Source organism: Anas platyrhynchos, chromosome Z (genome assembly GCF_047663525.1).
Source record: "Anas platyrhynchos isolate ZD024472 breed Pekin duck chromosome Z, IASCAAS_PekinDuck_T2T, whole genome shotgun sequence".
Taxonomy (NCBI): domain Eukaryota; kingdom Metazoa; phylum Chordata; class Aves; order Anseriformes; family Anatidae; genus Anas; species Anas platyrhynchos.
Window position 1 is genome coordinate 45,865,228 of NC_092621.1, and position 24,910 is coordinate 45,890,137.

The 24,910-nt window shown below is 35.1% G+C and overlaps 1 protein-coding gene across 2 annotated transcripts in view; it reads left to right on the plus strand.

Moving 5' to 3' along the window:
- Positions 1-24,910, plus strand: part of LRRC2 (leucine rich repeat containing 2) — a 72,939-nt gene that overhangs the window by 21,505 nt on the left and 26,524 nt on the right. For both annotated transcript variants that reach the window (XM_027446668.3, XM_038171106.2), the window contains exons 3-4: positions 7,322-7,532; positions 15,042-15,198. In XM_027446668.3, the coding sequence (XP_027302469.2) occupies positions 7,322-7,532; positions 15,042-15,198 (368 nt within the window). The remainder of the gene's footprint in view (positions 1-7,321; positions 7,533-15,041; positions 15,199-24,910) is intronic.

Genomic DNA, 24,910 nt, shown 5'->3' on the forward strand with positions numbered 1-24,910 from the left:
AGGGGAGGTGTAGCTTGGATATTAGGGAAAATTTCTTTGCTGAAAGGGTTATGATGCATTGGAATATACTGCATAGGGAAGTAGTTGAGTAACCATCCCAGGAAGTCTTCAAATAACATGTGAATGCAGAATTTACTGACATGGTTTAATGGTGGACTTGGCAGTGTTAGGTTAAAGGTTGGACTTGGTGGTCTTTTCCAACCTAAATGATTCTATGATTCTATGATATTTTTGGAAGGATTGCAACATGTTTGAAATGATTGCAATAATTGCAGCATTTTTGATGTTTTTCTTTATTCTTTTCAATACTCAATTCAGATTTTTTTTCTAAACAAGACTAAAACTCAGTTTGGGATTGCTTAGTCCCAAACACAAATAATGAGTAACAATCTGGGAGTATTTCTGGAGCACTAATAACCATTTTTGTTATTTGCCTTTGCTCTTACACACTTGTGCATACATACATCACATCTAATTTAGTGCACGCAAGTGGGTTGAAAGATAAAAGCTGCTGCTCAGCCACAATACTTGACAACCTACTAAAGAGCCTGACAGTAGGACTGAAATTAAATTAATCCACTTGAAACTGAGGGAAATGTTACTCATCTGTCAGTAATATTAGTCTGGGCTGAGCTCCAGTTTAACTGTGCTGCTCCTATACAAATTCCATACGATTGTTTAGTGATATTGCATGGCTAGTAATTCTGATTTAAACATCACTCAAGAGTACTAAACTGGTGTCACCATGTAGTGTTCTGGTGACAGTTTTCATCCTGATTTAGAGGAAATACTGTCTTTTAGTGAAACTTCATTTCTTCACTTAAGATGCTTAGCTTTTTCATCAAGATCTCCTATACAGACAGTGATCAGTAGGCAATTCCAGAAGGAAGAACTATCCAAATAAACCTAATTACTCTTCAGTTACTGGGATGACTCAAATCCACATTAATGTAAGCTTTTTGTTTTCCAAGCTGATCAGTCCTTTGAAGGCGCAATCATCAAACTTGTTTAATAGTAATTCTTTGCAATCAGGTTAGTTAGATCTGTTATTTTGTTGGAGAATCTAAAATGGCAAGCAAGGAACTCCCATATCCTCAAAAGGAAATATCTATCATAAGAGATCTCAATTATGTGCTGTAAAATTTATTTGCTGTAGGTGTGGTGAGGTAACATCTGGGGAAGAATTTGTTGAAGAAAACTTCACCAAAATGGAAATACTTAAATATTCCATTTCCCTGCTGATTCTGCTTAGTATCTACAGTGCATTGTCTTGAAAGCTTACTGAAAATCAGTGGTTAAGCTGTAGTAAGACTTTAATAGCTTGCCAGAAATAACTCTTCTGTACCATCTACAGTATGTTATAGCGAAGTCTTACAGATGTGCTTTTGTGTTATAAATATAAAAGTATGTAACATATACCTATTAGACACATGTAAATAGTTTGTAATCAGCCTGATTAAAATTAGTTAAACTATTCTGATAATTAATGTTGAAATATGGGAGTAATTAGCTGAGTTGGATCCTTATATCTCATCTGGTTCCTAAGTCCAGAAAAAATATTTTTGTGTTTGTATTCCCACCTAAATTAGGCTTGACCAGACAAACATCCTTTATCTAAATAACGAAAATAGTTGTTTCTTTAATCTGACTGCAAGTGTACAATCAAGTTCTGGAGGAAGATGAAAATACAGAAAATATTATGAAATATTTATTACATCCTTTTAGTAATAAAAGGATACAAACTTTAGTAATAAAAGGATACAAAAAGGAGAACTGTGATTTTGTAGAGAACTCATTTGTTTGTCATATATGGAAATATGGTTTTGGACTATCAGGAGCCCTTAAAGTACCAAGACCAGAAATTTAATTTGTCTAGAAGAATAATAGAATATTTAAAGGCTGATTTTGTATGTGTGGATATATTCTGTTTGCCACATTTTTTAGATGTATTCTCTGTCTTTCATCAAGACTCACACAATAACCTTCAGATATTGAAAACATGGTGGTAATCTTACTTTATTTGAGGAGCATAAGGAAAGAAAGACTTAAAATAGTTTTTATTTTCACAAAGATCCTTTAAGGAGTATCATTAGCTCTATGCTTTGACAAAGACTACTAGACAGTGCTGACTGATAACCATGTGATTGAATCATATGGAACACAAGTCCTATAAGGAACAGCTGAGGGACCTGGGGTTGTTTAGTGTGGAGAAGAAGAGGCTCAGGGGAGAGAGACCTTATTGCTCTCTACAGCTACTTGACAGGAAGGTGTGGGGAACTGGGGGTCGGCCTCTTCTCACAGGTAACTAGTGAAAGGACTAGAGGAAATGGCCTCAAATTGCTCAAGGGGATGTTCAGGTTGGAAAAAAGGAGACATTTCTTCTCAGACAGAGTAGTCAGGCATTGGAATGGGTTGTCCGGGGAGGTGGTAGAAACACAGTCCCTGGGAGTGTTTGAGGAAGGGTTGGAGGTGATAATCAGGGACATGGTTTAGTGGGTAATATTGGTCATAGGGTAACAGTTGGAGCAGATGATCTTGGAGGTTTTTTCCAACCTTAATGATTTTATGATTCTGTGATTCTTTATCCTTTGGTATGACTTCAGCTGTAGCATGCAGAGGGTGGTGGAGCTCTTGAATAGTTTGCCCAGAGAGGCTGTGGATGCTCCAGCCCTGGATGTGCTCAAGACCACATTGGATGAAGCCCTGTACAACCTGGTCTACTGGATGGCATCCCTGCCCATGGCAGGGGAGGTTGGGACTAGATGATCTTTAAGGTCTCTTCCAACCTAAGCTATTCTATGATATGATATGATATGCAATTTACAGCTCTGTAATCTCTGCTCAATTATACATATTGACTTGACAGAAGTTACACCTCCAGACCAAAAAGGCCTGATTGATTCATTTGGTTAGCACACACCACAAGGGTCCAAGTAGGGATTGTAAATAATTAGACCCTCTTCCCTTGGCGTATATCATGTTTTCATTCTAATACGTACTGTACAAAATTATGCATGTTAGTTGCTCCATTATTAATTCACTTTCCATCTGCTCGAAACGTGCTTGTACATAGTACTTAGCCTGGTAACTACAAGAAAACATTCTTTAAAAGCTTAAAACAGCACATTGACATAACTTGATGTAAGAGTGGTATGTGACAAAGAAATTTGACATAGGATTTCCACCTCAGTCTGGGATATCCACGTTGAATTTCTCACCAGTTTTAATTCTTAATGCCTTTCTTCTGAAGTCAATATTTCACCAACTGATTTGATTAGCAGTGATTTTTGTTGTATGCATTTTATTTTATTTGTCTAACACTGTATAATGTCCTCCTGAATTTTGTCTTGTATGTGTTATCAATAAAGTGTCAGAGGACAGTTTATTCTTTCATCTTTAATGCAGTTGCCTTTTGACCTTTTTCTATATTCTTTGCTGTAAGAGAGTAAAATCTCAGATCTAAGCAGTCTGCTCTTGTGTTCCTGATGTCTACTTGACACAGCCAGCACTGAGCTGTTGTACAGCAGCTCAGTGCCTTATTTTTTTTTTTTTTTTTCCTAGAGTTAGGCTTTTTGACCTCTTATTTCCGTTTGTTAAGTTTTCTAACATTCTTGGAATTTATACCTTGAGGAACACATCAGTTATTTCTTTGATGAGTGAAGATGAATGAATATTAAAAAAAGCATCATGGGGTTAAACTTTTTCAGTGTATTGAATTATACACTGAAATAAAATGTTTAATTCCTTGGTAGAAAATGAAGGAATTCCATGGAAGCGAGAGGGCAGTACTGGAGAATTTCTGTGCAGAGGCACAGAAAAGCTGTATGTGGAGGACTGGTAGGAACATGAACAGTGGTATGAAAAGCTAGGATTATTTAGAATATTTTGGAAAAAAAGAGTGCCAAAGTTTTAAGTTCAATTTCTCCCCTTTAATGGTTCAGATTGTTTTTGTTTGTTTGTTTGTTCTCTTCTTCAGGGATTCAATTCACTATTTTATTTTTTTTTCTTCCCACTTCACTTCCCACTCACCTTGCACAATAATGAGAGCTTTTATAGTTAATTAGCTATGCTCACTGGTAGACAAGTTTTGGAAAACAATGAGTAGGTGTTTTGGGTGTGTTTATTTTTCTTATAGTATATGAAAATGTTGTTTTCTAGCTTTTCCGGTTGATCTCTTGCTGTTACATTTTCTGTCCCCTACTGCACCAGTGGTCTCTGAGGTTCAAAGGACAGATTGAAATAGGCAAGATAAACACTAAAAATTGAATTTTCTAATGTGTAAAACATCTGAAAGCTCACATGTCATCTGAGTGCTTCCAGGCTGCAACTGGAGGGAATACTCTATGGTACTGCTGCCTACTGCAACTGAATATTTGGGAGTCTGTCCCTCTGTAACTAGAGGTAACAGAGGCAGTATCTTGGAGGACCACAAAAAGGGTTAGGCAGATGTGTCTCCTCTAACCCATTTTCTTGTGTCCTTGCTATTTCAAGTATCTTAGGAAAAGATTTTGAGATGCTGTGGTTTGGTTGAGGACTCTTCCTTGACTATGGTGACTTCTTCAGTACTCCTCTAGGGACTCCGTGGACTGAAATGTGGTGGTAAACACATTTCTGATTGCCAATTTTTTTGTTCTTCCTTACTCATTTACTTATCACAGCTTGCTGTGGTACAAAGCAGTTCACAATTAGGCACCAACAGAAGCTGGGAGATTTACTTCAGATATTTTTTTCTTTTATTCTCAAGCCTCTTCTGTTGGCACTTTAAATGTCAGTGAGTTCTCAAAATATTTACTTCTAAAGAGCATACTGATCCCTCCAAAGAACACTGAAGCAAAGGGTAAGTTTGACTTTTCTGCAGCTTCCTTAATGACTCCTGCTCTCTTAATAACATTGAGTATTCCTTTACTGCTCTTTTCATACCTTGGTAAGTTATTGTTCCCACCATCTTTCTGAGAGGCTTCTTGCTTCTGATGTGCTAAAAATCCTATTCCCATTCATCTGTATACCTGCAGCAAGTCACTTCACTTACCTTTTTATGCTTTTACTTTTAACTTGTCAGAGTTATACCGCCTTCTCATTCCTTCATGTGAACATAAATGTTATTTCTTTTTTTTTTCCCCATTTTTGAAAGTGAGAGGAGGACGTGATCCCTTCTTTAGAATGTACTTACTCTGAAATGGTGCTGTTTTTATGCAATCTTCCATCACTTTTGTGTAAAAGTGCACTGCACTGTGTAAAAAAGTGAACTGCAATTTTTCATCTCCCCACCCAACTCCCCTCTACCCCCTCCCCTTCTCTCCCCTTCCCCTCCCTCCTCTCCCCCTCCTTCCCCCTCTCCCTCTCTCTCTCCCATGGGAATACATTGTGGTGATTATTATAACAGGGGTCTTCTGTAGTTCTCTGATGATCTGTGTATGGTATGATGTTGCTTTAAACTAAATCTAGTCTTCTTATGGTCTCTCAGACAAGCCGCTCTGATAAAGTCATGTGTGATTTGCAAAACTGTATACTGTCTACCTTGTGTCAGTGTGGTATGTGTTTATGGATAGCTGAAGTCTCCTACTGTTGCTGTGATCTCTGCTTTCATGTTTCTCCAATATTCCCTAATGTTTCAGTAAGAACACCCATTCATGCTAGGTACTTCACTACTGCCTGAGTAACACCCTTCCTGTTTAAACATGCATTTCTGATCCCTGAATATTATTCTTTCTAGCAATGACTTAAAAATGTTTTTTTAAAATACAGTATCCTATTCCCATACATATACTCTGCTCTTCATTTTTTATCATATATCTTTCAATGAGTGTCTGAAAATTGCTTACTTGCACCATATTTTGAAGATGTTTCTTGTATTTATGTTTGTAGCTGATTTATTGTACATGATTTAAAACCACATATTCTTGCTCATTAATGTGGCGTTATTTTAAACTTTATAATTTTAGAGCAAATCAAATGCTTAGCTAGGAATATGTTTACAATTTTTATTAATTCCTGCTTAAACTTTACAAACTTGCTTCTGCTTCTCCTTTTAGGATGTGCCATTCATGGTTTTGTTTCCCTAGAGGGCATATTATCCTCACCATTGTTCCCTTCTGCACCTGTTAATTTTCTCCATGTCTTTAGCTTAAAATTTTTGCCAGAGGGTGGAGATCACATAATTGAAACTTATGCACAACAAAAAAAGTCTATCATTCCAAATATGAGAACAGATTTATGAAACAAGACTCTGCAGAGTCTTATTTTGGTGTAAGGAAGTCTTGCTTCCGTTAATCAACCAGTTCCTTAATTGACTAAGCTGGAATAAATCTCTCTTAAATTAAAGCATGTGATTTTAGCACTGCTTAATTATATCAAATTGAATTTGCACCTGAAGTTATATAGGTAATACTTTGCCCTGGAGGTGAGCCTAAAGTTACATGGAAATTTAAACTTAAATTAGTTAGCATGTGATAACTTTGACCTTATCTTTCACCTTTGAAGATGGTGTTGGAAGATAATGTTTAAAAATGGAAATAGATCATTATACTTGAACAAGAAAGGGCAGGAAAAAGGGAATATTTCTAACACCTTACTTGTTAAAATAATTTTTTTTTTTTCAACTGAAAAATTTTGCATATGTATTACCTTTTTTTTTTTTGTGTATATACATACGATGTTCCTTGTTCTGTGAGAAAGTATTTTCTATCCTGTCTCATTTCCTGTGAAATAAAGGGCATCATTCATGCTGCTTTCTATGACAATAGGCTTAGTCTCTGTTTTTCTGTTAGTCCCTGAGTATCACTGTATTACACACACAGAATTTCTAGGTTGGAAGAAACCTCAAGATCAGCGAGTCCAACCGCTGACCTAACACTAACAGTCCCCACTAAACCATATCACTAAGCTCTACATCTAAATGTCTTTTAAAGACTTCCAGGGATGGTGACTCCACCACTTCCCTGGGCAGCCTGTTCCAATGTCTAACAACCCTTTCGGTAAAGAAGTTCTTCCTAAGATCCAACCTAAAACTCCCCTGGCGCAACTTAAGCCCATTCCCCCTCGTCCTGTCACCAGGCACATGGGAGAACAGACCAACCCCCACCTCTCTACAGCCTTCTTTAAGGTATAGAATCTATATGAAATCCTGCTCATCTGAAATCCATATATCAGTCTCAAAAATCTAAGCAAGACTCCAGGAATGCATTTGCTTTTCTAAATGACCAATACATTAGGTGCATGTTTACATTTTGTTATTTATTAATGCAAAAAAAATTGAGTTTTAAGACTTCTGTGCTCTGTGATTTCAGCTAATTCACATAAACACTTTTTGTCACTATTTCAGGATAAAGCAGGAATGGAACTTCATACTGGAGTGCCGGAAGAAAGGCATTCCCCAATCAAAGTACCTTAAAAATGGCTTTGTAGACACAGATGAGAAGGTCTTGGACACATATGGAAAGACTCCTCAGCTCCAGAAGAAACGTGCTCTGTCAGATGAAGCAAATAAGGAAAGAAACAAGTTTATTTTTCAGCTTTCTGGGCAGCAGTGGACGGTAAATATAGAAAATATATTATTGTTGTTAAAGAGATTGGGTAGCTTTGCACTGTATCTTGTAATGCTGCAAAACATTTTTTTCATTGCCAAACATATGATAATGATGTTTTTTCCCTGTGTTAGAAGTGACAAAAGCATTTCCTCTCTTACTTTAAACTAATGGTTTAGTTTTTAAATATGCTAAATATTTTAAAGACCCTACACATTTTTTTTTTTTTCCCAAGCTTTGTGCTTCTGGTTATGTATTGAGTGAAATACAATACAAGCTTAAAAATGAGCTCTGAGTTAATGCTGGTTTGAAATTCAGCAAAAGAGGAACAACAGTGTGCCTGGAATTTTTACAGTGTGTCTGGAATGATTTGCCTGAAATGTACTTATAATGCATATTGTTTTATTAAGGAGATGGCCTTTTTTATTAGAATATTAGAGTTAGATTTTTAATTTTTTGTAGTTTATCATTTTGAAATGGATTTTTGAAATTTTAATTAAGAAAAGTGCAAATTGAAAAACCAATCTACAAGGTGAATAAATCTTATCTAGTAAACAATTATTTTGGTTAACCTGAAACATAACTTTGTCCCACACTTGAAATTGGATATGAAAGTCTTTTCTTTTTCAGCTTTATTGTATTTATTTATTTATTTTACTTTAATTCCTTTCTGAATAAACCAAATGTAAGCAAAATTTCTGGAAAATAAAGTATAGTTCCCATCTAGCTCTAGAAGGGAGAACATAATGCCAATCATTTATCTGGTGGAGTGTTACTATATTTTAGCTTTCAAGGACCTTGCATATTGACAATAATATTAAAGCCGTGTAATTCATAATGCACACTCTCTTGTATTGTAAACTTTTTATGTGCATTTGAAGGGAAAAAAAAGAGATATTACAGCTCCTTGAACACTGATATTGTACCACCTGCAGATATTTACTTTGCATCACATAGCAGAGAACTGCATAACTAAAACTTTTTCTTCTTCTCTTTTGCCAGTTGGTTAACATTTTGTTTTACTATCATAAACATGGCTTTATATTAAGAGGTAAAATGAAACTTATATAGTTTATTGGATTTTCCATGTTATTTCATTTCAATATAACATGTTGAAAGATCACATTTCAGAGATACTGGTGTATGGTTACATACATTGTGCCATCTTGAGCAGTACAATTTTAACCATCATGTACTTTCATTCTGTCTTCGTATCTTATGTGGTCTTATCACACAACCATTGTGTATTGTTGTCCAGACCCAGCCTGGCTAAAAATATCTTGCTTTCTCAGCAAGATATTTTGACATAACTCAGATGTCTGCAGACAAAGATAAAATAAAAACTGTTTTGTTTATAGAAGACCATTGGTCTTTCAAAGTCAAAGAGCACTGGCAGTCTCTAACAGGGGAAAAATATTTTAAAAATATGATAATCCACTTGACAAAGTTCTGAAGGAAATATATTTCTCCTTAATGTAATTTTCTCAAATATCTACTTTGGTAATTCAGATAATATAATTTCTCTATATTTTTTTCTTTCAAATGTCAGCTGTTACTTCCAAAACAAAGAAAGAATCAGACATGACACTCCCCTATCAGTCCTTCAGAAGAAATTGCACTTACAGAAAATGCATTTCCAAAATATACAACCTAAGCTGCACTGGCTGACAATTTGTGTGTAGAAATATCCATGGTCATGGCACAGTTTCATCCCCAAATCCCCCCCCCCCCCCCTTTTTGTGTCTGTGTGTGTGTGTGTGTAGCCAGGAGCTGTGGTGTCAATTGCACTTCAGATTTTGTTATTGATTTTGCACATAAATACATCTATGAGTGGAAACTTTGGGAGATTAAGCACTCAGACACTAGATGTAAAAACAGGGTTTGCTATTGTAGTGTTGCAGGGACTTAAATAGCTTGTGTTCATATTGGCTGTTCTCTTACATTTGGCAGCAGTGAATAGCACAGCCCCACTAAGTGCCCCTTTGGGAACTAGCTGTTGAATTGTCTCTCTCTCTCACTTTTAGCTGATAAGTATTTCTATTACATTTCTTCTTTCTTCTCATCAATGAAGCAGTAATATATTCTCTAGACATTAGACAGATAAATCTGGGCAGGTTGTTGGTATGACTTACAGATTTAATTTTGAGAACTGGGCTTGCTTCTAGGCTGTACCAGTTTTCTTTCTGAATGCTGTGAAGTTAAGTCTCACAGAGGAGTAATCCCCAGCACAGGGATTTTGCAAGAAGAAAATAAGTGGCTTTACCATATCCTTCCCAGAGGTCTCCACGTAATGCCTGTCATTAGAAACTTCAACAGCAAAAAAAAAACAAACAGCTTCAAACAGCAAAATACAACAAACCAACTAACTGAGCTATCTGAAATGTTGCAGCCAATTAGAATTATAACTTATACCAGGTACTCATCAGTACACATGTTGTCTAGATGGTAAAAATGTAGATGTTGCAAAGAGGCTATTGTCTCATGCTTCAGATCTGTAGAGCATAGCAGGGAATCTGGCTCACTGACTCTGTGCTGTTGAGTGCAAACTTAAAAACAGGTCTCATGAAATGTTCAACTGTATACTGGAATAGCTTGGACAAGTATTTTAAAAATCATCTGGAGAGTGCTCTTTTGAAAATCTTCTTGGATCTCCTTTGGAGAACCGTAGTAATAGAGGAAATTAAAATAGGTCACACATTTTGAATTCCTAATAGGAATGCCTTCCTTAAGGACCTCCATGCCATCTATTTTCTACTTTTCAAATGTTATTGAAATGCTAATGTATTTTAATTAAGTGGAAACTCACTATTCCTTTTAGTTATAAAGTAATTATTTTAACATCTCTGAGAAAGATAAAACTCATAGAATGAATATTAGGTTAAATAAATAGGCACTGAGTATGAGCTAGATAGACTAGCACTGCAATTCTATGGAAATGCAGATCCATAACTCCTTGTGGAACATTAATTCTTTTTAGTTATGCTTCACTTTTAAGTTAATTTTTGAGATGTAATTTGAGCCTGCAGTTGTCTCAAGTCACTATGGGTTTATGAGTTTGGTTGCAATATTCTATGATTCTATGATCTTAATGGAAATCTTTTGAACAACAATGCTGTAAGCAGAATCAATATCAAGCCATTACACCTGAAGAACTTGTGCTCACTAAGAGTCTTTGAATCTGAAAGTGATTTGAGCTTTATTTTGGTTATGCCTGTCTAGAATGGGTAACTTTTGGCTATGGATTTTGGTTGGTAACTGCATCAGTTAGATAGATTTACCTTTGTCTGTCAGAACTCCACAACTAAGAGGTTGTGTGACAACATTCCTAAGATTCAGTGGTCCTTGTCTCCTCTTTCATATACCAACCAAATATTTATGACTCAAATGTCTACATCTCCGTGTGGTGCATTTCTGAAAGCTAGGTACAGTATTAATTAATATTTATAATTAGCTGTTGAAATAAACAACAAAAAATAAAGGAGAGAAAAGATATTACAACAACAAACAGGCTGGTCTCATAATCTGACACTGTGAAAGAAGTCAGACGGAGTTTTGTCTTTTTAAACAATGTGCAGAACCCATTTGTATTGCCCCCAACAGTGAGTCTCTTAAATCCTCTTGTGCTTACAAAAGTCATGGGACTTGTTGTCATGAGAAGAGTATGAGAAGAGCCACAAGTAAGTTGAGGTTCCAAAGGTATATTTCAGAAACTGTTATTTCTCTAAGAATTTTCCAAGCAAACCCCCTGTAAAAGAGAGCTCTTTAGGGACTTTGGACTCTTGAATTGTACAGTCAAATTACTTGTCTGGAAGAGAATGATGATGAATTGCTGAAACACTTAATTGAGATCCTTTGTACATGTAAGCATGTATCTACTGAATTAAATTATTTCTTCAGAGAAACAGCATGGCTATTAGAGCTGAATGAAAGCTGTAGAAAATAACACTATGAATATTCATACAAATTTTTCAATGAATTTACTTTAACTTTTTTTTCCTTTCTGAACATTTGCTTTCTGCTTCTAACTAATGAATGTTTATTCTCTAGTGGATCAGTGAATTTTAAATGATTTTCAGAAAAAGTTCAGGAAAAACAACTGTAAATTTTCAATATTAGTATTTACAAATGAGTGGTGATGATGTTCACTGAAACACAGAACGTGGCTGTACTTGGCTGTGATGATTTTCTTCAGCAGAGAATCTGTATCCAACAGATTTAAACAACTCAAATATCAAATGTGCACAACAAATGGATGAATGAGTGATGCAAAAATTCTTTACTAGTAAATCACAATCTTCTTCATATAATTTCTTCACAGAAAATGTCAGCAAATTAATTACTAGATTTGTATTTGTTTTCTGTTTTTACCATCTGACATGCTCTGTCTTTTCACTGAGAACAGAGAATTTCCATTTATTTCCAGTAGTTAGTGACAGTGAGGTATTTGTTTGCCACAATAAATTAAATAGAATCACTGCATTGAATGAACAGAGAAAATCTCTCAGGCTTATTTCACTTCCAGAGATTTTTTTTTTTTTTTTCTCCACAAAACCTGTAAACTGCCTAACCCACTTTTGGAGCTAGATCCAATGATTCTCAAAGATGAAAGAAATTTGGACCCAATTTTGGTTTTGGTCAATGACAGATAAAATTACAGGGCTAGGAATAGAAGCAGAATTAAAACTTTAGAGAGCTGAATATTTTGGTCACAATTTTAATTCAGGCTCATGTCTGCTAGATAAGTTCTCTTCTAATTAAAAATAGTAAAATCAGCACTGGTTGTAAGTTTGTTATTTATTTCCTTTTCAGACTCTACTCCCTCCCATCCCCCAGTCAAAGGGTTTTGAGTTATTGTTTTGCTGTTAAAGGCAAAAGACTGGCTATCCTCCAAGTGTCAGTCTTCATGGAGTAATTTATCAGCAGGCTGCCAGCTTTAGCATGGCAACAGCTGATTACAAAAGAACACAAGGGAATCAGAGAGTAAAGCAAACATAAAACTTGTGCAAATTTCTCTTCCCTTCCCTATGTAGTTTGTAAATGAAGTAAAATATCACACCAGTGACACGAACAAATGTATGGTAAGATGGAGAATGTTAAAGAAAAGCACATTATAGCAAAGAATTTGTAAACTTAGATTTGGAAATTGTAAATATGATTATAAGATATAAAGAAAAAATCCAAAGAAAGGAAATGAGTGTGGACAACTGGTAGAAGAATGGAATCTAGTTCTATTATTTTAACTTTATGCCTGAATTTATGTCAGTTATTGCACAAGAATCTTGGCACTATTCATACAACAGTTAATAAAGATTTTTTAAAACCTTTTTCTCATTAATCATAGACAAATATTTTGTCTATTTTATTATTATTATTATTTTTCTGGAGGAGCTGGGCAGCTTGGTCTTTATCTGAGAGTGATTTTTGTTCTCCATTGTCTTTTAAATACAAAAAGAACCTTGTGGGGTACCCCTTTGGTCTGGGAGAACTGGTTTTTTTGGCTTAATAGGGGCAAGTGTTATCCTTTGCTCCCAGCTGCATTTGACAGCTGGAAGATAGTCAGTTTTGATAACAAGGTATTAAAAAACAGCAGGTCACTGGAATAGATCAAGACAGACCTAGGCTGTGGCACAACAGCAGAAATAAAGTGGCAAATAATATCTGGTTCCAAACATTTTTTCCCTCCGGTGTTAATGTTATGCATCTCCTTTCTTAGTGAATTAGGGTTCTTTCTTACAGTAGTATCTCTCATACTCCAGTTAAATGTTATTATTCCCGACGTCATGCATTTTCAGTTCTGTAAAGCTGAGAAAAGCAATACTAACCAAATTTGCAGTGGCACTTATTCTTTTATTTTGCTGTAGAAAAATGTGCAGGATTGAAGGTGTGGTAGTGGAAACCCACATCAGAAAGAAGGAGAGATTTCTCCTGACTTGTCCTAAGGCATTTAAGCTATTTTATTTTTCAACTGCCATAAACTGAAAAATATAAAAGATGGATCACAATGCAATATACACATAGAAAATGAAGCAAGAAATGAAATGATCCATACCAGACATGGAAAGACAAGTAGAAAAGCCAAACTACGTATATAGGCTAAATGTCTGCGTATGTATATTTGAAAAGAACTGAAATTTGAGACAGCAACACCCAAATAAAGAAAAAGAAAGTGATCTTAAGTCCAGGATATCTTTAATTAGAAGTTTTAATTTATCTAAGAGTTAAGCAACACTGCTTCTAGTTCAGAATTAAACAAATCAAAACCAAACAAAGCAAAAAAAAAAAAAAAAAACCCGCAATTTAAGTGCATCACACCTGTTAATGTCTTGGGGCATCTATGAAACTTAGAAGGAAAAAATACCAAACAGCAATTTCTACTGTGTAGAATTCTTTATGTGCAGAAAAATAAATTGGAAGGTGTAAAAGAATTCAAAGCTTAAACTATTACACTTCTCTTTTTATGGAGCAAAGTTAGCTCCTCTTCACAATTATTTATTCCAGAAGTTACTAACATACAGTGATATAAAATCCAGGGCAGACTGGTAAATTATGTGCTGGTTTAGTAAGTTGACTTTAAGTGTTCCGACCATCAGCTTTATGAAATGATTTTTATCTGATTCAGTTAAAGGGATTTTGTGACACAATTCAATGAAGTGTATATCTGAACTCAATACCAATTAACTAAAGCAAATTTTTAAGAATTAAAGGCTCTAAAACCTTCAGCCAATTTAGCTGTTATACTTTGGAAATTTTGAACAGATAAAATATAGTGTGAAAATTACCCAGAAGCAAACTTATTTGCTGTGTTTTTAAAACAATCCTAAAAATGTTAAAGAAAATATATTCTCTGAGTAAAATAAGAACTAATTGCAATGGTTGACTGATTTAAAAATTGAATATTTTTGTTGATATTGAAATAAACAAATGAGCAAAAATTCTCAAACTGGTGAAATGACTCATGAAGTTACATAGTTGAAATAAGACTTTCAATAAGTGATATGTATTTATCCTAACTGAAATGTTTCTATTTTTTGGACCATGTTCCATCTTGGCAAACAAATTTTGCATCCTCAGCAGATATTAAGAAGACACTTTTTGTTTTAGTGTCAAAACCTATATTGGTAATCTCCATACACCCACTATTTTGTTCCCGTGTTGCATTTTACTGTATCCTGATGTATGAATTAAAGCAGTAAAATGTGTTTTAGAAAAATTCTCCAGCTGGAAAAAGGAAATAATATGGGAGGCACCAAACATCTGAGTGTTTCAAATAGGTTTCAGTTTTAGAGCAAAATAATTGCATTAACAGATGAAAAAAAAAGATTATGTGGTGACAGACATCTGCAATACTCATCAAAAGATAACAACTCCTGTGAGGATTTGGCAAAATGATGTTCTACATCAAGATAATTTAGGAAAAGTGTTGAGATTTGGCCATGGGAATTCTTTTCACTCTATTTAGAAACATGATAGAACAAAATTCTATCTTGATGGTTTCTATTTATATAATCTTATTTACAGGAATTTCCAGAATCTCTGAAAGACCAGACCTTTCTGAAAGAATGGCATGTAAGCAATACATTGATTCAAACCATTCCAGACTACATTGCTTTGTTTCAAGAGCTGAGAGTTCTGGAGCTGTCAAAAAACCAAATCAACCATCTCCCAGTGGAAATTGGTATGTTGGTTCAAACTATTCAGTTATTTATACATTTGCCATCTAGCTGTATTGGAGTAAAATTAACGTTCATAAATATTCTTATTCATTTCCTTATAATTTTATTCTCACTTTTTTTTTTTTTTTTTTTTTTTTTTTTCCAGTTAACAGTCACGTTTAAATTTTTACAGTTAGCTGGTTGTGGCTAGAGTTGTTGAATTGCATGGTCTTAGTATGGCCCAGATGTGTGAAAAACTGACTTACACTTTTGCTGACTATGGGACTATTGACTGTATTAAGTAGATGGATCATACTTTCTGAGAAGAGGTGGTGTTTTATGTTTGTCAAGGGTTAGGAAAAATAGAAAGAGTATTACAAGCAAAATGAATCAAAATATAAGATTGTGGTAATGATAAATCTAGAAATATAATCTTGCATAAAATCCATTTTTCAATTTTGCAATTGGTTCTGTAACAATTCCTATCAATAAACTGATATTTCCAAAATGACAACAGCGGTTTTAAAGAGATGATGTAATTCTTAACTCTTCTATACTTTCTGTTTTAAGCTCTACAATAATAATAACTTAGTAAGTGGCTCTTGTGTTTTCTCATCTTAAAGAATAAGAAACAGAAAGTCTGTGATGGTTCGAGAGGGATTTCCTGCTCTTTGGAGTGTTTGGAAGGGTGTTGTTCTAAACAGTGGTGCCTTTGAGAGCTGAAGGGATTGGGTGTACTATGAGAGTTTATGGGCCCCCGAGAGTCAAATCCATGCACCTATTTGTACTGACACCTTGACCTTTGTTTTCAAATATAGTAGTCCTAAGTTTTCCCTATGCCTGGTAATCCTAATGTACACTGTGAATTAGTATCTTTCAGACAATGAATAAAGACTAAAGCCTTCATCTCCATTGTTATCATATGTTTATGTGAGAAAAACAGGAAGAAAGGGAGAGTGCATCTTGTAACACAGAAAGAACTGCTAGATTTTCTACCAGACAGAGTAACACTAATGATTTTGATTTATGTACTACTGTTACTGTTTACACAGAAAATTTCCCGCTGACATTGAGATATATTTTATAGTTTAAACCTGGCAGCTAAATATACTAACAAATCATAATCAAGGCATGAATGGGAGACAATGGATATAAAATAAACAATAACTGTTTTGTCAGCACTTTGACTACAGAAATCAGATGGGTCAGTGAGATTAATGGACTAACACCTTCCACCAGGTAGTGAAGAAGAAAAACAAAAAAGGCACAGTCCTCTTCCAAAGGCCTTAAAACCTGGAAAAAAAAAAAAAAAGAAAAAAGAAAAAAGAAAAAAGAAAAAAGAAAAAAGAAAAAAGAGAGAGAGAGTTTTGAGGAGTAGCTGTTTAGCAATCAAGGTAGTCAGAGACCAAGGAAGTTTTTTCTCTTTTTTTTTTTTTTCCTTAAATTTTTGTAATTTGGGTCATTGACAATGAAAATATCACAAAGAAAAAGTGATCATGAATGATAATAAAGTCTGTTTCCAGAATAAAGATGCACAAACAGATCATTCTATCATAACCGATACCTGTAGAGGGCAATTGAAAAGGCACCGCAGACACCTTTCTTGGGAAACAAGGAAGAAATTTTCAGGTGCTCTGAGTAGCAATCACTTGCATTTAAATTATGGGAATTTTGCTCAGTATTTTTGTATTATCCCCATTCATCCACTTCCGCTCCAATCATCCCTCCAAGGTAAAAACAAGATGTTGATTTTTTTCCTTTAAATATTTTTGTTGCTGCTATTTTTTTTTTTAAATGTGAATGATTGGAAGGGCTAGTGAATACTATGCAACTATAATTTGCTTGCTTCAGACACAATGCTACAGCACTCAGCACTCTCCTGTTCATTAAAAGTGAACTCTTTTTCAGATTTTTTTTCTCTTCCCAAGATTCATCAGATGTATATGACTGTACTAAACCCTCATCTGTAGAAACCTGGATTTGAAACCTGTGGTGTCTTTTGAGACACCACATCATACAGTAGTCACATCAGAGCAGCAGTTCTAGTTCATTCAGACAAAGACCTTGATTCACTGATGAAGTTTAAAAAGAAATAATACAACAAATCCCCTTCTGGACTATGTAGCTAAACTGTTTAGCTTTATTCCTTGCCCAAACTGCTTAATAATTTTCAGTTTTAGTCAATGTCCTATTAGGATAGGACTTACTAGTAACACAATTACTACATCTACTAGTAGCACAATGAAGCTGCCCTTGTTATGATGTAAATTACAAAGTATTTTTTCTCTCAATTTGTATAATGATCTCTTTATGGATATGTAAATTGATGTGCTTCCAAATGGTGGTGGGTAAGTTTTTATTTCCTACATACTGGAAATGCTTGTTATCTTAATAAGGCCTTATAAAAAAAAAAAAAAATTTTTTTTTTTTATTATTATGCTTTAAAAGACTTTAGTCTTCTAAATGTTAAATTATCACAGGGAAAAACTATTTTTGTTTGGCTTTAGAGCTCTTCTTAACAAAGAGTGACAATTAGGTGCTAAATCAGAAGTTAAGGTCGCTGGAAAGGTGAAGTGCTGAGGTATCTATCTATCTTTTTGTGTTCCATCTACAGCACAGACACAAGTAGGTAAATATCACAACTAAAACATACTTGAGAGTAATGACAGATGGTTGAAGTTGTCAGTGACATGCATGCTGTCGAGTCTTTAATCTTTAGCCAGAATTGAAACCGAATTTAGACCAACAAATCATCCAGCAGAAGCTAAACCGGCGAGCTGTGTTTGGACTACTATTGATTCTAACAAGATGTCTTTAAAAGTATGAGAGAACAGATCATAGGAATATTTTCATTTAAAAAAAATAGTATTGCTGCAGTAGTAGTCTGTGAACTAAAATATCCGAGAGAACTGAAGTTCAGGTTTTATTTGAATTAGAAGCAAAAGCTCTAGAGAAAAGACTAAAACCCATCCTCAGATACTTCAAATCACTCTCTCAGCTATAACTATCTATGCAATTGAAAAGACTGAGATTGGATCAGAAGACAGATAAAAATGCTTTCGACTTCTTTTTGCATAACAGCAGATATTTTCATGGAAAATATGGAAAGCAAGTAACTAAAAACAGAGAAATGTGAGAACTGTAAAATGGGACTGTTGTCCATCTCAGAGTTGTCATGTTTGATTTTCACAGGAATAACAGAAAAAAATAACGAGGAGGAATGTACCCAGGAGATTTTTTTGGGCAACAAAGTTATGGTGAATTTGATGTTCTGGCTCTTGAGTGCATGGGTACAGTGCAGGAGCTGTGCAACAGCTGTGTATCATCTTGTGCATAGGAAAAGCAGAGTCTTTGTTTCAGCTTATCTGCTCACATGAAAAAGAGAAATCACTTTTCTATATGATTTCTGATGTACTAAAGTATCTTCAATTCAGCTCATTGCATTTTTATTTACACTTCTTTATTTTTCAGCCCTTTCAGTAGATCTTCAACAATTGCGCCCCTCCCCCCCATCCCTGGGGGTATCTTCAGCCCAAAAGATTTTCTTTGTACTTCTACCTGTTTTGTTGCAAGAAAACTTTTCTTTCTCCTTACATTGTATTAATATTCTTCTGACCACAGACTTAGATCTCCAGCTTTCTCCTTTTTATTTTTTGCTTGTAATAGTTACTCACCATTTCTCTCTGCATGTTGATTTTTTTTATTAACACATGAAGCTTGGTTAATGAATAAAACTTTATTAGCTTTTATAAGCACCAATGGAAAAAAAAAAGAAAAAAAAGGATTTTACATCTTTGTTTCATAAAAGTGTAAGAAGATTTCATCCCTCTTTTTCCTTTATTCCTTTGGTTGTTTTCATCAGAAGTAAAAAACAAAAACAGACAAAACCCAAACAAAATTAAAATCATTTAGTGTTTTACCTGTCACCTGTAAGCTTGAACATCAATATCTCCTTTCCAATAAATCAAAAGTCACTGATTCAGTAAAGGAGATTGGAAACTATTTGTTTGGAAGTAAGGAAACTATTTGTCTTGGCCCACAGCAAGCTTCTGTGTTAGCTAATTTGTCTTGATTTTGTCAGATCAATGCAAAATTTGCTTTGTATTTTACTACAGCTTATACAAGTATGTCTGCATTTGTATTGAATGGGTTCCTTAGATAATAAAAGCTCTTTGTAGCCTTACTTGCATTTTGTCTCCAGTAACTTACTAGGATAACCTATGTAGCCCTGTTTAAATGGTGAAATTATGTTACTATTACTACTATGCTGCATTACCCATCACAAAGTATAGAGCTTAATTACTGGTTTATTTTATTTTATTTTTTTTAAATGAATTAAAAATTTAAACTTGGAATAAATGCTAGCTCAGGCAACAATTTTGGCATTGCATCTCCAACTTAAAAATAAAATATTCTTTATTGTGAAACTGCCAGGGAAGCCATGGATTTCATTACTGCTTTTACTACCTCTCTTTTCAAAACAGAGATGTTAGCTGTTTAATTCCCTAATTTGCATTTTTATAGAACTGAAAATTCAGTGCTATAAAGCATAGTTAACAACAATGTTGTAGCAGCAACTATTTCATTACCACTAGCTTTAACTGAGAAGTTGTACTTGAGTGTTATTTGGGTGTATTGGTGGCAGGTGTGGTGGTCAAATCCTGCCATACATTTATCCAGCTGCAAAGGGAGTGTCACCTTTTCTGTATCCTTGCAGGGCTGTGTCAATGGTTGTAGTGCATGCCTGTAAGGCCTGGTGGTGGCTGGCCACTACAACTAAGAATGCAAACTTCTGCAACTGAGGTAGTGAAAGCCGTTCATACTATCTTCCTTTCTATTTCCCCCTTCCGTTATGGTAATAAACTCCAAATGTGGCTGAGAATGTCTGGAATCTGGCTGATAATGCTTATAGAATTGTTATTTAGAAATTCACTATTCCCCAGTTTTGCATTCCTTTGACCAAAATACCCAGACATAAGAATTTTGAATTGTCACGAATGTTGTCTTATAGACATGTATTCATGCAATTTTTTTCCAACACAGATATCTTAGCAAACTTGTTGAACACATCTGGGGGAAAAGGAGAGTGATATTTTTGCTTCTTTTATGTGAGAAAAGATTAAAAATAATCCTTATAGCCTGGATCACAATTCAGACAACTTGATATAACCCAATCTTAGCCCTGTTTATCTTGTTTGCAAGAATTATATATATATATATATATATATATATATATATATATTATTAGAGGAAGGAGTAATTAAAGATGTGGAGCTGAATGCAAACAAGGTTGGAATTAAAAATGTATAAAACAAAAGTAAATTGTGCCTGACTCATTTGGTTTCTGTCCTTCTTTTGAGATGATTGAGGTTCAAGTAGTAGATCTCTTCTATGTGGCACCCCATAAAGCATTTTATAGTGAATGTCCTGGTTTCAGTTAGAACAGAATTCATTTTCTTCCTAGTAGCTGGTGGAATGCTGTGTTTTGGCTTAGGATGAGAAGAGTGCTGATAACACCCCAATGCTTTAATTGTTGCAGAGCAGTGCTTATACTAAGCCAAGGACATCTCAGCCTTTTGCTCTGTCCTGCCAACAGGCAGGCTGGGGGTGCAGTAAGAGCTGGGAGGGGACAGACCCAGGACAGTTGACCCAAACTAGCCAAAGGGGTATTCCATACCATCTGTCATGCTAAACAATATATAGGGGTGGCTAGCTGGGGGAGGAGGGCCGGACTGCTCGGGGTTAGGCTGGGCATCGGTCAGTGGGTGGTGAGCAATTGCATTGTGCATCACTTGTTTGTACATATTATTATTACTTTCCTATTATCACCATTGTATTATTATTATTATTATTATTATTATTGTTATTATTATTTTCCTGTCTTATTAAACTGTCTTTATCTCAACTCACGGGCTTCACTTTCCCTTTCTCTCCCCCATCCCAGAGAGGGAGGGGGGAGGGTGAGCGAATGGCTGCGTGGTGTTTAGCTGCCAGCCGGGTTAAACCACGACAGTGAAGTATAGAAAATTTGATGGACTTTGGTACAAAAGTTGTAAAAATAAGCTGAGGCCTGGGTAAATGCACTTGTTTGCGAGGATAAGCTATCAGTCAAGAGGAAAGTTGTGGAATTCTCAAGAGTCAGTTCTGAGTTTATTTCTTAATTGCTTTGAGGAACGGGGCAATTGAAATCTGCTGATACTATTTGTGAGTTATTGTCATTGCACACACTGGAGGAAGTATGAAAAATTGAATAGTCAAATAAGCTTCTAAGAAAGTAGAGAGTTTAAATTAATGACTTTAGAGTTCATGGTCATGTACTCAGGAGCTACTAATTTTTGCAGCAAGTCATGTGTTCATTTAACGGAAGATTAAAAAAGAGAAGTCCAGTCACAAAAGGGAAATCCAGTATGATACACACACACAAAAGGCAGTACAAGATACTCCAACTGCAAGATATTCCCAACTGAAGAAAAGTAGTATTAATTGCCAGTGTACAAGTAAACAGTAAGAACTTGTCTGGAGTTTTATACGGAGTTATGGTCACTCAGATTCAAGAATGTTTTTCTGATTTGGGATCAGACACTAAAGAAGTATATTAAGACAATTTTAAGAGGCAAATTTTTATTTTATGAGTGCAAATTAGTCGAATTGATTTGTTTAGGCTAGTAAGATAAATTCCAACATGTCTGATGTTTATGAAAACCTTTGAGAAGTAAACAGCAGGCAAGGAAATTTGCTGTTTAAAGATAAAATTAACAAAATAATTTGTGGTTATAAAATTTCTACAAATGATTTCAGACTGGCAATTAGAAGACCTTTTCTAATCATGAAAGGGATGAAATTCTGTAACTCCCCCCACCAGCCTCTGAGAGGAGTGCATGTCAAAAGCCAAACCACTTTTAAGATGGAATGTGGTAAATCAACATATGGGGGTGAAGAGGTGGTGTAAAGGATTAATCCATTGTGTCCTGTAAATGACTTATGGTCCTAGAGTGAAGGTTAATTCTCACTTACCTCTCAGCTGTCAGGTGAAATAACTTAATCCACTGGAGAGCTAGAGGTGAAAAAACAGGAGTTATACAGAAAGGCAAGAGACTGCTCCCCACAGACTAATCTTGAGGAACTCTATTCTCCTCATGTATGTAGTCCTGAATGAATTAAATTCAGTTGTAAGTTTTATTGCCTTTTTTTTTTTTTTCTTCCCTGTAATTTTAATAATCTTAGCCACAGCAGTTACTAGTTACTGACTCCCAATTCTGAAGTACTCTTCTGTCATATCAGAGAGAGCTTGAAGGAAAAAAAGAAAAAATATGTATCTTCTTACTTGCTCTCCTATACCTTCAAGCTGGGATGAACCATGTTGTGAACATCAGCATACATATTAGAAACTGGAAAAGGAGAAAAAATAACAACTGTGAAATGGCATGGTTTTAAAAGGGTTTTATCCATCACTCTGCCTAAAAAGGCTATTAAATTTTTATGATTTTATTATGGCTAATTCTGCTCCGTATCTACTAATTATGTGTTGTAAATACATCTTCTTAGCAGAATTACACAAGAGGATACTGGTGTCCCTGGGTCCATTGCCTACATTAGTTATCCAGTGAGTAAGTGAGCTGAGACAGTGGTAGAAATATCAGTGGCTAAAAGTTAGCAGGTACGTCTGTTGTGTTTTAAACCTGGTAGGCAACTATGCCTCACACAGCCACTTGCCCACTCCGATGCAGTGAGGGAAGAGAATTGGAAGGGAAAAAGTGAAAAAACTCACGAGATGAGACAAAGACAGTTTAGTTAATGATGGAAAAAGGAGAAAGAAAAACAAAACATAACAAAAGCAAACAAGGCAAAAGGAATCAATCAACAATGGCTAACCCATACCTGATCAGTTCCTGAGCAATAACCATCCTGGAAAACTCCCCCTTGCGATTTTATTCCTGAGCAAAGTGTTATGCAGTATGGTATCACTTTGGTAAGTTGGAGTCAGCTGTCCCACAGCTTCTTGCCCATCCCCAGCCTGCTTACTGAACCTTGCGTGTTGTGAGGCAGTGAGAAACAAAGAAAGCCTTGATGCTTTGTGAGTGCTGTTCATGCAGTAACAGGTAAAATGCTATTTTGGTATTACTAGTTTAGTCACAAATCATACATGCTGCTATGAATAAAATTAACTTCATCCCAGACAGATTCAGTACAATATTACCTTGCTAAAAGACAAGACAAAAAGTTACTCTGCAAATGAATAGTTTCTTTTCCATTTCAATGGGACTTACTCCTCTTCACTGAGGAATTAATTGTGTGAGGAATTAATTTGGGATTTTCTGATTCTCTATTTCATTTTGAGGCACTTCTATGTTAGTGATTATTTTATTGCAGTGAGACGGTAAATTGGTATTTATACCACTTAGCATGTGATGTAATACCTTCACTTGTCTACATCATGATATTAAACTCAGTGAGACTTAGTCATGGTTAGATTAAACTTTTTTTTTTTTTTTTTTTTTCTTTGATGATCTGGAAAGTTGGAAAGTCACACATTTACATCCTCAAGTTGTTTCTATTACTCTCTCACCAGCTGCAATGACTGTTGTAAGATAGTATATTGTACTACCAAAGCAATGCCAGTTGTAGTCTTACAGAAAACTTTGTTGTTTCTGTCATTTTAACTAAACCAGGACTTTACTGCAAAGATGAAATACAAGTTACCATTTTAAAAGGACAAATCTGAAATTTTAAATACCTCCTCAGTTTCTATTTCTGTCAGAACTACATACAAGAGAAAGCTGTGTGGGAGCTTCTATACTTTTCCCTGTTGCAACATGCAGAGATTAATCTAACACTGTTCTTTAAATTCAGATTAGCACTGTTCTGTAGATTCAGAGAAAAATTAGATGGTCCATATATCATTTGAAGATAATATTTTATCCAAGGGGGACTAAATGGAGATCTACACAAAATGCTGCAGGTGTAGGTGATTTGGGGCTGTTATTATTGGTCATCAAATTGTATGCCTCTATCAAGAGCAAATCTATTATTTATTTATCTATCAATTTATTTATTTATTTTTAAGAGAAGGATTATGGGGCATTTAATCTCTTATGTTTCTTCTCTGGTTGCCTTTTCCTGTGGAAGCACCATCTAGCCTCCAGTAAGGATTTCCTGTGGAGGCACAGGAACACATTGCAAAGGGTGATCAACTCTACAACAGCTTTTGTTCTGGGGGGAATTTAACAAAGTCTTAATGCCTTAAGCTTACAATTATGATATTGAGCACTTGTAATGTACAACAGAGAAATTCTTTCCAGTGTTATCCAAATTTCATAAAACACACGATTTTTTTTTTCTTTAAAACTTGATGATAACTGGAAGACAGTGATAAAATACAGACTTGTGCTTCTTGTGCATATCTTTACCTGGTTTGCCAGTATTACTTCGAGAACCTGTTGGCACAAGATGTTCTTTCCTTATTTCTTGTTGCTGAATTGTATTTAAATTTCTTACCACTGCTTTCCGTTCTGATTGCTGCATTTTATCATGGATTAGAGAGGAAAACCATCCATGTAATACATCAGGACAGGTGTACATAGAACATTCTCTTGGCTTTGTTATGTATGTGTCGAAAGATCCCTTTGCTAACAAATTGGCACTTCGGTACATTCAAATTCCTTACTTCTTTCCTATTTAACTATGTTGCAGTAGAATTTGCATTTTTGCAGTATAACATGTTTTGCTTTTTAATTA